We start from the raw sequence: 17,851 nt of genomic DNA, 5'->3' as shown, positions 1-17,851 counted from the left end.
TTAAGTAGAGCTTGCAAAGGAAAATGTCTCCCATGGGATCCTGAACAAGGTAAAGTGTAGCCGTTTGAACCAACGTCTGTGCTCATGTGGTTTGGTGCTTACGATCCTTTGAGATCTACTTATCCTTAATAGGCTTTTAAGTCACCGAGAGAATGTTCAATTGAGCGGTGGCAGGAAATTGGGGTGGGGGGGCAGCGGCGGCGAGGGAGGTACATTTCTTAAGCCTATTTTAAAAAAGCCCTTCAGCAAGTTATCCCATTGAATTTCACAGAGACGCGAGTGACTGTGTATTCACTTTCTATCCTCCTGGCCACAGATGTGAGGTTGATGGGCAGGCTTTTTCTAATTCGGGGGACCGATCCCAGACTTAATTTCCTTGGCACTTGGCTTCCTTTAAGATGCTGGGGGGGGCAAGGCCAGGTTAATGGGGTCTCAAGATTTTGTCTGCCTTTCTGTTCAGTACAGGGCTGTGTGTCTTTGGAAACATGGGATTGCAGAGTTGGAAGGGGCCCTAGAGGATCGATCATCTAGCCCAACCCCCTTGCAATGCAGGAATTTGCAGCTCTCCCTTTCGGGGAACAAACCAAACAGGGGTCTCCTAACAACTCTCAGCACTCTTAAGGAACTACAGTTCCCAGGATGCTTTGGGGGAAGCCATGGCTGGGGAAAGTGTTTTGAATGCAAGCTGCGTTATGTGGCCTCAGCCATTGCTATTCGTCTCGAGGTGGGGCTCGAACCCACAACCCTGAGATTAAGTCTCAAGCTCTATCAACTGAACTATTGCTGCCCTGTTGCCTCTGTTTCCCACCTTTTCTTAAATCTTTGAATATGGACCACTTTGCTGCCCAGGATGTGTCTAAGGATGCCCTCAACCTGGAGATCGGCTCCAAGGAGAAAGGCTTCCGATTCTTCATCCGCCATAAAAAAAAAAAACATTCAGAACATTCTCTCCGAGGCAACCCCCAACTATTCTGCTTTCTATAAACCAGTATAGATAGCACAAGTTAGCTTTCTTTTTTGTGCAAAAGGACCAATAAGGGCATACCCTCCAGCATTTCTCCGGTGAAAATAGGAACGCCCCATTCCATGATGATCATTTTACTACGGAATTTGTAGTAAATTCCTGTAAAGCTCCTGCAGCCAATCGGAAGCCCCATCAGATGTTCGGGTTCCAAAGAACGTTCGCAAACCGGAACACTCACATCCCGGTTTGCGGCGTTAAGGAGCCAAAACGTTAGACTCGCAAGGTGTTCGGGATCCAAAGTAAAACTCAAGAGTTTTCGTCACGTCTCAAAGCACCCTCCTCTCCCCTCCCCTCTGCCATTGAGTAATCCAAGTTGTTTTCTGGTTGTTTTGGAGACTTCTCAAGTCAGTGCTTCATGGCAGCTTTCCGAGTTCCCTTTAACTGTTTCAGCTTCTGCTATCTGGACGACAGATCTAGATGCTATCGCAGTTTTATTTCCTGCTTTCGACCCCTTCCCCTGTTTTTCTTGTGGGTTCCCCCCCCAGCAGGTATTTCACAGAAAAAAATAACCCCAAAGGGGAAGAGAGCAGAGTTTTGAGTTTGCCTTTGGTTTACAGATAAATCTCGGTTCCTGCTCTGCTACCCAAATTATTATTATTTTTTGCCGGGGAGGTGGGGGTGGGGAGCTTCCTTCTGGTTTTCCTGTAGCTCAGTTTTGCCATTCCTAAAATGGGCCATTCTCTCTCTGGGCAGGTGCAGAGGTTTAAATGATTCTTTCAGGGGATCAGGGTGGAAGAATTTGTTTCACTTAACTGGGCGCTTGAGTGTCTGTTTTCTATCCTCAGGACTGTCACCGCAGGGAGAGTTTGTCTGGCCGAGATGGATCTCAGGAGGACGGAACCGGCGGGATGTTGGCGAGGCAGAAAAGGTTGGTGTCTCTCTTTGGGGACCGATCTTGGGATCTTGCCTTTCTCTGTTTCAGTCAACAGTGTGATGCAGCAGCTAAAAAAGCCAATGCAATTCTGGGCTGCATCAATAGGAGTATAGCGTCTAGATCAAGGAAGTAATACCACAGTATTCCGCTCTGGTCAGACCTCACCTGGAATACTGTGTCCAGTTCTGGGCACCACAGTTCAAGAAGGATACTGACAAGCTGGAACATGTCCAGAGGAGGGCAACCAAAATGGTCCAAGGCCTGGAAACGATGCCTTATGAGGAACGGCTTAGGGAGCTGGGTATGTTTAGCCTGGAGAAGAGAAGGTTAAGGGGTGATATGATAGCCATGTTCAAATATATCAAAGGATGTCATATAGAGGAGGGAAAAGGTTGTTTTCTGCTGCTCCAGAGAAGCGGACACGGGGCAATGGATTCAAACTACAAGAAAGAAGATTCCACCTAAACATTAGGAAGAACTTCCTGACAGTGAGAGCTGTTTGACAGTGGAATTTGCTGCCAAGGAGTGTGGTGGAGTCTCCTTCTTTGGAGGTCTTTAAGCGGAGGCTTGACAGCCATCTGTCAGGAATGCTTTGATGGTGTTTCCTGCTTGGCAGGGGGTTGGACTGGATGGCCCTTGTGGTCTCTTCCAACTCTAGGATTCTATGATTTCTGCTGGTTCCCTATTTCTTTTCTTTGCTGCCTTGATGGGTGTTTTGCTGTTTTAAAATTATTTCTGCTTTCGGTGTTATAGGAGTTTATTATGTTTTATTGCACTTTGCGACTGTTGAGTTTATTGTGCGCTGCCCTCGGATCCTTCCGGATGAAGGGAATTTTAGCGCTTTTAATAGGTAATAATAAATAGCATCTCGGACTTTGGAGGGGGGGGGGAGAGCAAGGAAACCCTGTTCCAATGAGAAGACCTAAGTTCTCTCGAGATATTATGGGCAGGCCTTGATAAAGTTGCCAGGGTCACGTCTGCAGCGTACACCGCAATTTATTTATTTCTTTGTTAAATTTGTACTTCCCTTCATCCGTAGAACTCAGGCCCGTTCACAACATCAAAATACAAGATGAAAACACAAAATTCATAATAAAGGCAAGGGGTGGGGGAGGAGAGTACAAACCAATACCCCCCCTCCAACAAACAAATTTAAGAGGCATTTTGTTTATTTATTAAATTAAAGCACCCTTGTATCACTTTAAGAGTGTTGCCTTACCTCAAGGAATCATGGGAACTGTAGTTTGTTCAGGGCGCATGACCTTAGCAAACCACGGTTTCTAGGATTCTTCATGATGTAAGAGTCAAGACTATGGAACTCCAACCTGGAGGGCTTTGAAAGAGGACGGGACAAATTAATGGAGCTGCTTCCAGTGGTTTCCAGCAACTGGTACTGAGAAGCATTCTCTCTCTCTCTCGCTCTCTGTATGCCAAGTTTAATTTTATAAACCTCTCTCCAGCGATCTCTTGCTCAAAACAAGAATCGATGTGCATTTGCGAGTGCAGCTAGATACAGGCGAAACTCGAAAAATTAGAATATCGTGGAAAGGTTCGTTTCTTTCAGTAGTTCAACTTAAAAGGCGAAACTAATATATGAGATAGACTCATGACATGCAAAGCGAGATACGTCAAGCCTTTATTTGTTATAATTGTGATGATTATGGCGTACAGCTGATGAGAACCCAAATTCACAATCTCAGCTTTGGGGTTTTCATCAGCTGTACGCCATAATCATCACAATTACAACAAAAGGCTTGACATATCTCGCTTTGCATGTCATGAGTCTATCTCATATATCAAACTCCAGTAGCTAATGAGAACAATTGCTTACATAAATGGACTCCACGATATTCTAATTTTTCGAGTTTTAACTGTATGTAGTCAAAGGGTGCAGCTCCTCTGAAAACAGCTGCTTTGTTCCTGCCGGACAGCAGAGGTTTTCTCTAAATGATGATATTTATGACAACGACGATGATTCGTCTGGCGCCGGAAAACATCAGGCACTTGCGTAAAACTCACAACAAGGCAAATGCTGCCCAGCGGGCCTCGCAATCTTATTTAGAAGAGGAACAAGAATAACGGAACTGATTTCTGTGTGTGTTTGGCGAAGGCCAAAAGCAATTAGGCATAAACGAGCCTTTTCCCTTTCTTTTTTTTTAAGAGCAAGGAGCAAGGAAAGCAGGATGAGTATTGGGCGGCTGTTGAAGAGTTCCATCAATAAGTCTAAAAGCGCCCTGCAAGAAAGAGGGGCAGGTGGGAAATCAGAGGGCTTGAGAAAAGCCACAGAGAAGCAGGAATGGGGAAACCGTTATGGAGAAATGTATTTACTTGTTGCACAATGACATGCTTTTGGTATCTCGTGAGCATGTCGGTGCAAGGTGAACAACAGGGTTAAATTGCGCAGCGCTTGGGCTCAGGTCTTGAAGACCGCATCCCTGCACCTGGATGCTCAGAGGTAAGGATGCCGGGTGCACGGGGTTACCATAGCAACACCAGCAACATCAAATGCATCGCTTGCCGTGTCATTCACCCTGCCATTGGCTCAGGCAATAATTAAAGCCGTTTCATGCACTTAGGCGTATTTCTTATTGCTTTCATTATTGGCCTGATTCATGTCCTGTTTGCTGTCAGGGTCTGACTCTGAATCGGTAGTTTGACATGTAGCGCTTGGAATTCTGAGGTAGAATTTCCCTGAACACGGAAGCTCTACTTAGGGGTAATCGCTGGTGACGGATGCATGTTTCTTGTTGTTGTTGTTGTTGTTCAGTCGTTCAGTTCGTGTCTGACTCTTCATGACCCCATGGACCAGAGCACGCCAGGCACGCCTATCCTTCACTGCCTCCCGCAGTTTGGCCAAACTCATGTTAGTAGCTTCGAGAACACTCTCCAACCATCTCATCCTCTGTCGTCCCCTCCTCCTTGCCCTCCATCTTTCCCAACACCAGGGTCTTTTCCAGGGAGTCTTCCCTTCTCATGAGGTGGCCAAAGTACTGGAGCCTCAACTTCAGGATCTGCCCTTCCAGTGAGCACTCAGGGCTGATTTCTTTAAGAATGGATAGGTCTGATCTTCTTGCAGTCCATGGGACTCTCGAGAGTCTCCTCCAGCACCATAATTCAAAAGCATCAATTCTTCGGCGATCAGCCTTCGTTATGGTCCAGCTCTCACTTCCTTACATTACTACTGGGAAAACCGTAGCTTTAACTATACGGACCTTTGTCGGCAAGGTGATGTCTCTGCTTTTTAAGATGCTGTCTAGGTTTGTCCCAAGAAGCAGGCGTCTTCTAATTTTGTGACTGCTGTCACCATCTGCAGCAATCATGTTTCTAACCCTCTTTATTTATGTTTTTATGAAGAATTTATTGGCATTTTCATAACAAAACACACACCCAAACCCACACCTACAAATATAAAACAAATACATATATGCCAGGATTCTTCTTCTGTTTGTATACATAAAGAAAAATTTCTATTTCCGAATCTTGACAGTTGACTTCCCCTGCCTTTTCACCTTCGGTTTTAAATACATAATCTACTTTTTTAACAACTTCTAACCCTCTTTTAATACTGCCCAGGTTGCCGACAGCCCTGGTGAAACCGTTTTGACCCGGGCAGTCTCTTAAAATGTGTGTCACAAGAACAGAAGAAGAGATTGCTGGATCGGGCCGGTGACCCATCTAGTCCAGCATCCTGTTCTCACAGTGGCCAACCAGATGCCCATTAGGGGAAGCCCACAAGTCGGGTCCGGGAACAAGACCCATCTCCCTTCCTGCCGTTTCCAGCAACTGATAAGCACCGCTGCTTCCGACTGTGGCCTAGTAGCCATGGATAGCCTTCGCTTCCCCCAAATTCGCCTGGTCCTCTTTTGAAATCATTTTTATTTGATTTTGCAAATACAGTCATACCTCGGGTTACGGCCGCTTCAGGTTGCGCGTTTTCGGGTTGCGCACCGCGCCAAACCTGGAAGTACCGGAACGGGTTACTTCCGGGTTTCGGCGCTCGCGCATGCGCATAACCAGCAAATTGCAACCTGCGCATGCTGCAGGTTACGGACGCTGCGGGTTGCGAACATGCCTCCCGCATGGATCGCGTTCGCAACCTGAGCATCCACTGTATACGCTTATAACAGTACCAGTTACATATCTGTACAAAGAGATTTATCTGAATCTCGCAACTTTCCCCCATCCCTTCCATGGGCTCTATTGTGAACATTTTCAACTACATATTATTTCATAATCTGTATTTTGTATTAATATCATCCACAATACCTGTTACATTACAAGTGATATTAAAATCATGCTAATGTTTTCATCTGTTTACAGTGGCCTCCCAAGTAAATTATAACCCCCCCCATTCTTTTAAAAAGTTTTTGTCCCCATCGTTCCTGTGGTTTCCGGTCAGCTTTGCGGTTTCGGCATAGTCCATCAGCTTAGTTTGCCATTCCTCTCTGGTAGGGACTCTTTCTTCTTTCGCCTGGTCGCCTTTTGAAGCCGGCCAAGCTGGTGGGCCTCACTGCCTCCTGTGGCAGGGAGTTCCACAGTTCCACACCACTTCTAACATGTCCGGTGTGACTGAGACACACCACAGAGAGAGCAAAAACCTCAAAACATCCCGCTGGTGTCTTTTTTATTGCCCTGCTCTGTCCTCTGTCCGTTTCGGTCACGACACGGAGAGAAGCTGTCTGTTTTCGCAGCTATATAGTCCCAAGTGCAGTTGCCAGAGGGGAATGTAGGCCAAGTATCTCCAGGTTTTTGTTTTTATTTTCACCCTCTCCTCCTCCCCCCAGGACTTGGCATTCTCTGGGAAGGCCACTGCGAGGGTATAATTTTGGGACGAATATTCCCGCGGCCGCGTTGTTCTCACTTGTGGCGCCCAAAGGTCGGTTGCAAAATCCCCCGGCCGCTCAGAGGAATTACAACCAAGGAGGGTCAAGCCCCTGGTTCCTTTCTAGGAATCTGATCGGCCTCCAACTGCGCAGGGCAGCCTTCGCCAACCTGGTGCCCTCCAGAGGCTTTGTACTACAACTCCCATCAGCCCCAGCCTAGCACCCTCCAGTCCAACCATTGGACTACAGTTCCCTTTGTCTAAAGCCTCTGGAGCTGCTGGGTTGGCAAAGGCTATCCTAAGCTATTTTGTGATCCTAGTATCCTTGCAGCTATTAAATCCCTGTGCGTGAAATTGCATGCGCTGAACATTTAGTACCCATGAGGGGTGGTTTTAGCAAGCCACGCCAAAGAGGGGAGGAAGAGGGCTGAGGCCCGGCCTAGACCTGATTTCCGCATTGTGTTTTTTTTATTTTAAAAAAATACTTTTTATTGAGTTTTACATTTTTATCATACTAACAACATAAAGGTAAAGGGACCCCTGACCATTAGGTCCAGCCGTGTCCGACTCTGGGGTTGCGGCGCTCATCTCGCGTTACTGGCTGAGAAGCCGGCATGCAGCTTCCGGGTCATGTGGCCAGCATGACTAAGCCGCTTCTGGCGAACCGACAGCGCACGGAAACGCCGTTTACCTTCCCGCCAGAGTGGTACCTACTTATCTACTTGCACTTTGAGTGTATAAGCTCCTCTGTTTGTTGCTCATGATAAGCAGCCAAAACTCCGGGTTTCCTTTAAGAGTTTTATTGTGCATACTGTGTACTGTTGTTGTTCAGTCGTTCAGTCGTGTCCGACTCTTCGTGACCCCATGGACCAGAGCACGCCAGGCACGCCTATCTTTCACTGCCTCCCGCAGTTTGGCCAAACTCATGCCAGTCACTTCGAGAACACTGTCCAACCACCTCATCCTCTGTCGTCCCCTTCTCCTTGTGCCCTCTGTCTTCCCCAACATTAGGGTCTTTTCCAGGGGGTCTGGAATTACTAGCATTACTAGTATTACTAGTATTAGCTCTGCACTATATACGTGTTGTTCAGTCGTTCAGTCGTGTCCGACTCTTCGTGACCCCATGGACCAGAGCACGCCAGGCACGCCTATCCTTCACTGCCTCCCGCAGTTTGGCCAAACTCATGTTAGTAGCTTCGAGAATACTGTCCAACCATCTCATCCTTTGTCGTCCCCTTCTCCTTGTGCCCTCCATCTTTCCCAACATCAGGGTCTTTTCCAGGGAGTCTTCTCTTCTCATGAGGTGGCCAAAGTACTGGAGCCTCAACTTCAGGATCTGTCCTTCTAGTGAGCACTCAGGGCCGATTTCCTTGAGAATGGATAGGTTTGATCTTCTTGCAGTCCATGGGACTCTCAAGTCTCCTCCAGCACCATAATTCAAAAGCATCAATTCTTCGGCGATCAGCCTTCTTGATTGTCCAGCTCTCACTTCCGTACATTACTACTGGGAAAACCATAGCTTTAACTATACGGACCTTTGTTGGCAAGGTGATGTCTTTGCTTTTAAGATGCTGTCTAGGTTTGTCATTGCTTTTCTCCCAAGAAGCAGGCTCTTCTAATTTCGTGACTGCTGTCACCATCTGCAGTGATCATGGAACCCAAGAAAGTGAAATCTCTCACTGCCTCCATTTCTTCCCCTTCTATTTGCCAGGAGGTGATGGGACCAGTGGCCATGATCTTAGTTTTTTTGATGTTGAGCTTCAGACCATATTTAGCGCTTTCCTCTTTCACCCTCATTAAAAGGTTCTTCAATTCCTCCTCACTTTCTGCCATCAAGGTAGTATCATCAGCATATCTGAGGTTGTTGATATTTTTTCCGGCAATCTTAATTCCGGTTTGGGATTCATCCAGCCCAGCCTTTCGCATGATGAATTCTGCATATAAGTTAAATAAGCAGGGAGACAATATACAGCCTTGTCGTACTCCTTTCCCAATTTTGAACCAATCAGTTATTCCATATCCAGTTCTAACTGTAGCTTCTTGTCCCAAATAGAGATTTCTCAGGAGACAGATGAGGTGATCCGGCACTCCCATTTCTTTAAGAACTTTCCATAGTTTGCTGTGGTCGACACAGTCAAATGCTTTTGCGTAGTCAATGAAGCAGAAGTAGATGTTTTTCTGGAACTCTCTAGCTTTCTCCATAATCCAGCGCATGTTTGCAATTTGGTCTCTGGTTCCTCTGCCCCTTCGAAATCCAGCTTGCACTTCTGGGAGTTCTCGGTCCACGTACTGCTTAAGCCTGCCTTGTAGAATTTTAAGCATAACCTTGCTAGCGTGTGAAATGAGTGCAATTGTGCGGTAGTTAGAGCATTCTTTGGCACTGCCCTTCTTTGGGATTGGGATGTAAACTGATCTTCTCCAATCCTCTGGCCACTGCTGAGTTTTCCAAACTTGTTGGCATATTGAGTGTAGCACCTTAACAGCATCATCTTTTAGGATTTTAAATAGTTCAGCTGGAATATCATCACTTCCACTGGCCTTGTTGTTAGCAAGGCTTTCTAAGGCCCATTTGACTTCACTCTCCAGGATGTCTGGCTCAAGGTCAGCAACCACACTACCTGGGGTGGATGAGACCTCTATATCTTTCTGGTATAGTTCCTCTGTGTATTCTTGCCACCTCTTCTTGATGTCTTCTGCTTCTGTTAGGTCCTTTCCACTTTTGTCCTTAATTGTGGTAATCTTTGTACGAAATGTTCCTTTCATATCTCCAATTTTCTTGAACAGATCTCTGGTTTTTCCCATTCTGTTATTTTCCTCTATTTCTTTGCATTGCTCGTTTAGAAAGGCCCTCTTGTCTCTCCTTGCTATTCTTTGGAAATCTGCATTCAATTTCCTGTATCTTTCACTATCTCCCTCGCATTTTGCTTGCCTTCTCTCCCCCGCTATTTTTAAGGCCTCATTGGACAGCCACTTTGCTTTCTTGCATTTCTTTTTCATTGGGATGGTTTTCGTTGCTGCCTCCTGTATAATGTTACGAGCCTCCATCCACAGTTCTTCAGGCACTCTATCCACCAAATCTAAGTCCTTAAACCTGTTTTTCACTTCAACTGTGTATTCATAAGGAATTTGATTTAGATTGTATCTTACTGGCCCAGTGGTTTTTTACTTTCTTCAGTTTAAGCTGGAATTTTGCTATAAGAAGCTGATGATCAGAGCCACAGTCAGCTCCAGGTCTTGTTTTTGCTGAGTGTATAGAGCTTCTCCATCTTTGGCTGCAGAGAATATAATCAATCTGATTTCGATGTCGCCCATCTGGTGATGTCCATGTGTAGAGTCGTCTCTTGTGTTGTTGGAAAAGAGTGTTTGTGATGACCAGCTTGTTCTCCTGACAGAACTCTATTAGCCTTTGCCCTGCTTCATTTTGAACTCCAAGGCCAAACTTGCCAGTTGTTCCTTTTATCTCTTGACTCCCTACTTTAGCATTCCAATCCCCTATAATGAGAAGAACATCCTTCTTTGGTGTCATTTCTATAAGGTGTAAGTCTTCATAGAATTGGTCAATTTCAGTTTCTTCAGCACTGGAAGTTGGTGCATAAACTTGGATTACTGTGATGTTAAAAGGACTGCCTTGGATTCGTATCGAGATCAATCTATCATTTTTGAAATTGCATCCCAGTACAGCTTTCGCCACTCTTTTGTTGACTATGAGGGCCACTCCATTTCTTTTACGGGATTCCTGCCCGCAGTAGTAGATATGATAGTCATCTGAACTGAATTCGCCCATTCCCGTCCATTTTAGTTCACTGATGCCTAGGATGTCAATGTTTATTCTTGCCATCTCATTTTTGACCACATCCAGCTTACCAAGGTTCATGGTTCTTACATTCCAGGTTCCTATGCAATACTTTTCTTTACAGCATTGGACTTTCCTTTCGCTTCCAGGCATATCCGCAACTGAGTGTCCTTTCGGCTTTGGCCCAGCCGCTTCATCAGCTTTGGATCTACTTGTACTTGTCCTCCGCTCTTCCCCAGTAGCATGTTGGACGCCTTCCGACCTGAGGGGCTCATCTTCCAGCGTCATATCTTTTATATGCCTGTTGTCTTTGTCCATGGAGTTTTCTTGGCAGGGATACTGGAGTGGGTTGCCAGTTCCTCCTCCAGGTGGATCACGTTTGGTCCAAACTCTCCACTATGACCTGTCCATCTTGGGTGGCCCTGCACGGCATAGCTCATAGCTTCCCTGAGTAATTCAAGCCCCTTCGCCACGACAAGGCAGTGATCCATGAAGGGGGCACTATATACAGTGGAGAGCTAATAAATTCATGTCTGTATCAAGCACCGTCAGAATCCGGGAATGGCGCCTTCCCGTTCTGACCCCAACAAAAGAGGTTCAGCATACGGAAACCCCACCTCCCATCCTTTCATTTCACCCCTCGACGCCTTTGGGTGCCGCAAGCTACGCGTCTCCTTCCTCGCCCCTTGAGCATCCTCAGAGCCTTCTCCCTCCATACCCTGACAAGCCTGTCCCTCCCCGCTGGAAGCCTCGCTGCTCCCCTCGGCTGCCAGAGGAGGTGCTGCTGGCCAGGTGGGACTGGGGCTCTCTGCAGCATCCCAAGAGCCCTTCCACCACCTTGCGCTGCGCCAGGGACAGTTCCCTGACAACGTGCTTTCGAACTGCTAGGTTGGCAGGAGCAGGGACCCAGGGGCGTAGCAAGGGGGCCGGGGGGGTCACCGGGCAGCTCCCTGCTGGGGGTGACACTTCAGGGCGGTAGCCCCGCCCTCTGGGCTCCACCCCGGCAGTGCCGAAAATAGTCCCCCCTTCCAGTGGCCTTTTTCGCCACGGCATGGAGGCAAGGGGCGGGCCAGCAAGGAGGGGTGTCACCCCTCCTCGCTGGCCCGTCCCTCTCCCTGCCCCGACTTGCGCTCCGCCAAGGGAGCCCGGGCAGCGGCTTAGGGTGTCTCTGCGGGCTGCAGGTGTCTCCCGAATCCGCCGCAGGCACGCAGCAGCACAAAGGGTGTGCCTCTTGGCTTCCTGCCCCGGGCAGCCAAGGGGCTATAAACGCCCCTGCAGGGACCGAACAACGGGAGCTCACCCCATCGCGGGGATTCGAACCGCTGACCTTCAGATCGGCAAACCCTAGGCTCTGTGGTTTAGACCACAGTGCCACCCACGTCCCTCCAACATATCGCATAACAAAAAAAAAGTACAATTCCCAATTCCACCCCCCACCCCCCCCGATTTCCTCAACTTCCTCTTCTGGTTTTTTTACATACTAACTTTTCCTGCTTGCTTTCTTACATCTTCATATTGAGTCCTTTATATTAATGATTGTTATACTCCTCTCATTTTAACATTGTCTTTGTAATTTCTATATTTGTTTTGCTAGTGGTAAGTGTTTACATACCCTGCTAGTGAGTCCACTTCTTTGCATTGTTTCTGTGGGTGCAGTATAAATGGTTCCCAATCTTTTTAAAAAGTCTCTATTGTCTTTGCCTCTAAGTCTTTCTGTTAGCTTTGCCATTTCAGCATATCCCATCAGTTTTCCTTGCCATTTTTCTTTAGTTGGTATTACGTCGCTTTTGCATCTTTGGGTTAGCAGTATCCTAGCTGCAGTTGTAGCATACATGAAAAATTTCTTCCCCTTTGGGCCTGGGATGTGTGCCAGCCCCACCCCTGCCTGCTCTCCGCCCCCGGTGCCGGAGCATGCAGCTGCGCCACTGCCACCAAGCTGTGTACAGGGTACCTCTGGTTAAGTACTTAATTCGTTCCGGAGGTCCGTTCTTAACCTGAAACTGTTCTTAACCTGAAGCACCACTTTAGCTAATGGGGCCTCCTGCTGCCGCTGCGCCGCCAGAGCACGATTTCTGTTCTTAAGCGGAGTTCTTAACCTAAAACGTACTTAACCCGAGGTACCACTGTACCTGCAAGTGGGCAGCTGATTTAACAAGGCTGTTTGCATGCTCTCGAACGGAAGCCTCTGCCAGCGGTTTGTCCGCAGCATCCTGCACCCGCTGGAGCTTCCAAGCCAGACCCAACGGGACCCCAGTTTGCCCGCCTCTCTCAGAATGGGAAGTCCTTTGCCAACCCCTGCCCTTTTTATCTGGGACGAAATTGACGCGAAGCCTGCAGGGTGTTGCCTTATTTGGCCTCTGAGTCACTCAGTTGCATGATGCAGGCCTGGCAATGATTTTAACAGCTGGGGAGATGTGAAATCGTGTCAATTTCCGTTTCTCTCGCTTCCTCGTTTTCCCAGTTTGCCCCATGCCCATGCCAGTGTGCGAACTTCTTTTTGAAAGTCTGCATTAACATTCGTAAAGACATTTTTTGGGGGGGGGGTTGCGTTTCTCCCAATGCATGCATCCCCCCCCCCGCCATTTCCTGCAATAGAATACTTTTTTGTTCATCGTTTTTGCTTTCTGACAGTAAAAGCTGTTGGGCAGGGGAACGGACTCCCTTGGATGGTCATCTGTCGGGGCTTCCTTAGCTGCAATCTCTGCAATCTGAGAGCCAGTGTGGTGTAGTGGTTAAGAGCGGCAGACTCGTAATCTGGGGAACCGGGTTCGTGTCTCCGCTCCTCCACATGCAGCTGCTGGGTGACCTTGGGCTAGTCACACTTCTCTGAAGTCTCTCAGCCCCACTCACCTCACAGAGTGTTTGTTGTGGGGAGGAAGGGAAAAGAGAACGTGAGCCGCTTTGAGACTCCTTCGGGTAGTGAAAAGTGGGTTATCAAATCCAAACTCTTCTTCTTCTTCTTCTTCTTCAATCCCTTGGGGTCCCTTCCATCTCTACAATGTTGTGATTCTGTGATTCTCTTCTTTAATGCCTGGGCTCCCAGCTCAGTGGAAACTCAGCCGCTCATTTGAGCTGGCAGTACAGACAACACAGCAGCGCTATCCACCTCACCCCATTACTACCATTCTAATATACACACATTTCCCCCTGATACATGCCACTTGTTTTGTATTCCCCCCCTTTCTTTTTTGGCCTGGGGAACTGCATCACAAAATTCAGAGAAGGGCAGATTTTAAGGGTTGGCTGAGTTCCACCCCACGTGCTTGAATCATGGAGGGCAAATGAGCTTCGCTTGAAAATGTGAGCTGAACACATTTCTCCCTGCATCTCTGAGTGCAGCCGTGCGTTTCCATGGCACAACAGAGCATCCTGGTGAGGCCCAGAGAATGCATTGCCCTGAAGATGGTGATTGGTTCTTTCTTTCTTTCTTTCTTTCTTTTTCTTTCTTTCTTTCTTCTTTTTCTTTCTTTCTTTTCTTCTTTCTTCTCTTCTCTTTCTTTCTCTCTTTCTCTCTTTCTCTCTCTCTCTCTCCCTCTCCCTCTCCTCTCCCTCTCCCTCTCCCTCTCCCTCTCCTCCTATTCCTCTATCTTCATCTTCTTCTTTCTCTCTGTTCCCCCCTCTCTCTCTCTCTTCTTTTTCTTTTCTAATTATTTATTTATTTATTTATTTATTTATTTATTTGCACCCTGCCCATCTGGCTGGGTTTCCTCAGCCACTGTAGCTTTGCTTCTCGCAGGGAGGGAACTGCCAAAAGGCCCTCGGAGCTGGACCTCAGTGTCTGGGCAGAACAATGGGGTGGAGACGCTCCTTCAGGTATACAGGACCGAGGCCATTCAGGGCTTTAAAGGTCAGCACCAACACTTTGAATTGTGCTCAGAAATGTACTGGGAGCCAATGTAGGTCTTTCAAGACTGGTGTTATGTGGTCTCGGCGGCCACCCCAGTCACCAGTCTAGTTGCCGTATTCTGGATTAGTTGTAGTTTCCAGGTCACCTTCAAAGGTAGCCCCATAAAGCGCATTGCAGTAATCCAAGCGAAAGATAACTAGAGCATGCACCACTCTGGCGAGACAGTCCACGGGCAGGTAGGGTCTCAGCCTGCGTACCAGATGGAGCTGGTAGAAAGCTGCCCTGGATACAGAATTGACCTGCTCCTCCATGGACAGTTTGAGTCCAAAATGACTCCCAAGCTGCGCCCCTGGTCCTTCAGGGACACAATTACCCCATTCAGGACCAGGGAGTCCTCCATACCTGCCTGCCTCCTGTCCCCCCAAAACAGTACTTCTGTCTTGTCAAGATTCAACCTCAATCCGTTAACCGCCATCCATCCTCCAACCGCCTCCAGGCACTCACACAGGACCTTCACTGCCTTCACTGGTTCTGATTTGAAAGAGTGGTAGAGCTGGGTATCATCCGCATACTGATGAACACCCAGCCCAAACCCCCTGATGATCTCTCACAGCGGCTGCATATAGATGTTGAAAAGCATGGGGGAGAGGACAGAACCCTGAGGCACCCCACAAGTGAGAGCCCAGGGGTCTGAACACTCATCCCCCACCACCACTTTCTGAACACAGCCCAGGAGGAAGGAGCGGAACCACTGTATAACAGTGCCTCCAGCTCCCAACCCCTCTAGCCGGTCCAGAAGGATGTTATGGTCAATGGTGTCAAAGGCCGCTGAGAGATCCAGCAGAACTAGGAAACAGCTCTCACCTTTGTCCCTAGCCCCGCCGAGATCATCAACCAGCGTGACCAAGGCAGTTTCAGTCCCATGATGAGGCCTGAATCCCGACTGGAAGGGATCCAAATGGTCCGCTTTTTCGAGGCGTGCCTGGAGTTGTTCAGCAACCACTCGCTCAATCACCTTGCCCAAGAATGGAAGATTTGAGACTGGGCGATAGTTGGTCATATTGGCCGCATCTAAAGATGGTTTTTAAAGAAGCAGTTTAATAACCACCTCTTTCAGCAGGTCTGGGAATGCTCCCTTAGAGACAGAAGCATTCACCACCCCTGAAGCCCATCGCCCAGCCCTTCCCGGCTAGCTTTTATGAGCCAGGATGGGCAAGGATCAAGGAGACAGGTGGTTGGTTTCACTCGTCCAAGCAGCCTGTCCACATCCTCGGAGGTAACAGTTTGGAATTGATCCCGTGCAACTTGACTAGACAGGACTCTAGCACTCTCCCACCCTGGCCCTGCTCTCATGGTGGAGTCTACCTCTTCCCAAATCTGAGCGACTTTATCTGCAACAAACTTTGCAAAATCATTGCAGGATATAATGTGGCCCGTACTGGGCCCCGATGGAGCAGGTGGTTCTGCTAAATTGCGAACCACCTGAAAGAGTCTCCTGCTGCTGTTTTCTGCAGATGTAATAAAGGCGGTGGAGAAAGTCTTCGCCGTCGCTACCGCCACTTGCTAGGCTCGACATTGAGCTCTAACCTGTCCAGTCAGCTTCAGAATGAGTTATCCACCACCGGCACTCTAGCTGTCTCAGCGATTGTTTCATTGCCCTCAGATCCATCAAAAACCACGGGGCATTCTGGGCTCCATGCAATCGGAGAGGTTGCTTCGAGCCAAACAGTCAATAGGTAATGGGACCCCTGACCATTAGGTCCAGTTGCGACTCTGGGGTTGCGGCACTCATCTTGCATTACTGGCTGAGGGAGCCGGCGTACAGCTTCCGGGTCATGTAGCCAGCATCACTAAGCCGCTTCTGGCAAATCAGAACAGCGCACAGAAACGCCGTTTACCTTCCCGCCGGAGCGGTACCTATTTAATTGCTTTGCACCATGATGTGCATTTGAATGCTAGGTCGGCAGGAGCAGGGGACGCGAAGAACGTGAGCTCACCCCGCGTGGGGATTCGAACCTCCGACCTTCTGACCGGCAAGCCCTAGGTTAGCCTGGTTAACTCACATTCCAGCGGGCCACCAGGGAATCGGCTGAAAGGCAATCTTCTTCTTCTTCTTCTTCTTCTTTTCTTCTCTTCTTCTTCTTCTTCTTCTTCTTCTTCTTTCTCTCTTTGCTCACAAAACCAGATGAGGAAGTGGTGAGTTGTGGAGGAAGCTGCCACCTCATTTTTCACAGCAGCTGCAGAGGCGGCTCAACCACCCACAGGTGTGACAGGAAGGGAAACTGAGTCAGTCCATGGGCAGAATCTGCCAGGCGGGTGAGTCTTTCAAAGCCCCATTAGCATTTCCTTGCCATTTTTAGCCTTTTCAACAGAGAGCCTGCAATTCACACTTGTTCACATTTTACACTACAGTTTTCAGTTCAAAAAGACGTACCGAGACCTTAAATTATGTCATTTGCATCTCTCCTCAAAAGAGCTCGAGATGCTGTACAAACACTCCTCACACTCATCCTCACAACAGCCCTGTGAGGTAGGCTGGCTCAGACACTGGCTAGCCCCAGGTCACTCAGTGAGCTTCATGAATTAATGGGAAGATTTGAACCTGGTCTCTCAGGCCTAGTTAGACATTCCAAGCACTGCACCCCACTATCTCAGATGCGTCAAAAATGAGTTAGTTGTCTTTGAAATGAGTATTTTAGGATAAATTACACTTAGAGCTAGGGACGCGGGTGGTGCTGTGGTCTAAACCACAGAGCCTAGGGCTTGCCGTTCAGAAGGTCGGCGGTTCGAATCCCCGTGACGGGGTGAGCTCCGTTGTTCGGTCCAGCTCCTGCCCACCTAGCAGTTCGAAATCACGTCAAAGTGCAAGTAGATAAATAGGTACCGCTCCGGCGGGAAGGTAAACAGCGTTTCGGTGTGCTGCTCTGGTTCGCCAAAAGCGGCTTAGTCATGCTGGCCACATGACCCGGAAGCTGATAAATGGTGCATATTTTCATAGAATCATAGAATTGTAGAGTGGCAAGGGACCCCCAAGAGTCATCTAGTCCAACCCCCTGCAATGCAGGAATCCAGCATCCTGTTCTCAAAGTGGCCAACCAGATGCCCCAATGGGAAACCCGTGAGCAGAATTCGAACCCAGGAGCCCTCTCCCCTCCGCAACTGGTATTCAGAAACATTGCTGCCTTCCGTCTGTGGATTCAGAGCTGAGCCATCATGTCTAGTCCCATCAATAGCTCCATCCTCCATGAATTTTCTTTTAAAGTCATCCAAGTTGGTGGTCATCACTGCCTCCAGTGGGAGGGAGTTCCATACTTTAACTCAGGCATAGGCAACCTTCGCCCTCCAGACTACAATTCCCATCATCCTGACCACTGGTCCTGTTAGCTAGGGATCATGGGAGTTGTAGGCCAAAACATCTGGAGGGGCGAAGGTTGCCTATGCCTGGTTTAACTCATAGTTTAAGTCTTCTTTCCTAAATATTTCAACAGTCA

General features: G+C 48.2%; 1 protein-coding gene across 1 annotated transcript in view; it reads left to right on the top strand.

Annotated features, from left to right (window-relative positions):
• Window positions 1-17,851, top strand: part of ADAM33 (ADAM metallopeptidase domain 33) — a 93,537-nt gene that overhangs the window by 8,113 nt on the left and 67,573 nt on the right. Inside the window, exon 2 of the mRNA XM_033159587.1 lies at window positions 1,810-1,892. Coding sequence (XP_033015478.1) covers window positions 1,810-1,892 — 83 coding nt within the window. The remainder of the gene's footprint in view (window positions 1-1,809; window positions 1,893-17,851) is intronic.

The sequence above is a fragment of the Lacerta agilis genome, chromosome 9 (assembly GCF_009819535.1).
Source record: "Lacerta agilis isolate rLacAgi1 chromosome 9, rLacAgi1.pri, whole genome shotgun sequence".
Lineage (NCBI taxonomy): Eukaryota > Metazoa > Chordata > Lepidosauria > Squamata > Lacertidae > Lacerta > Lacerta agilis.
The sequence above is the reverse complement of the archived record's forward strand: the minus strand, read 5'-3'. Positions and strand labels throughout refer to the sequence as shown.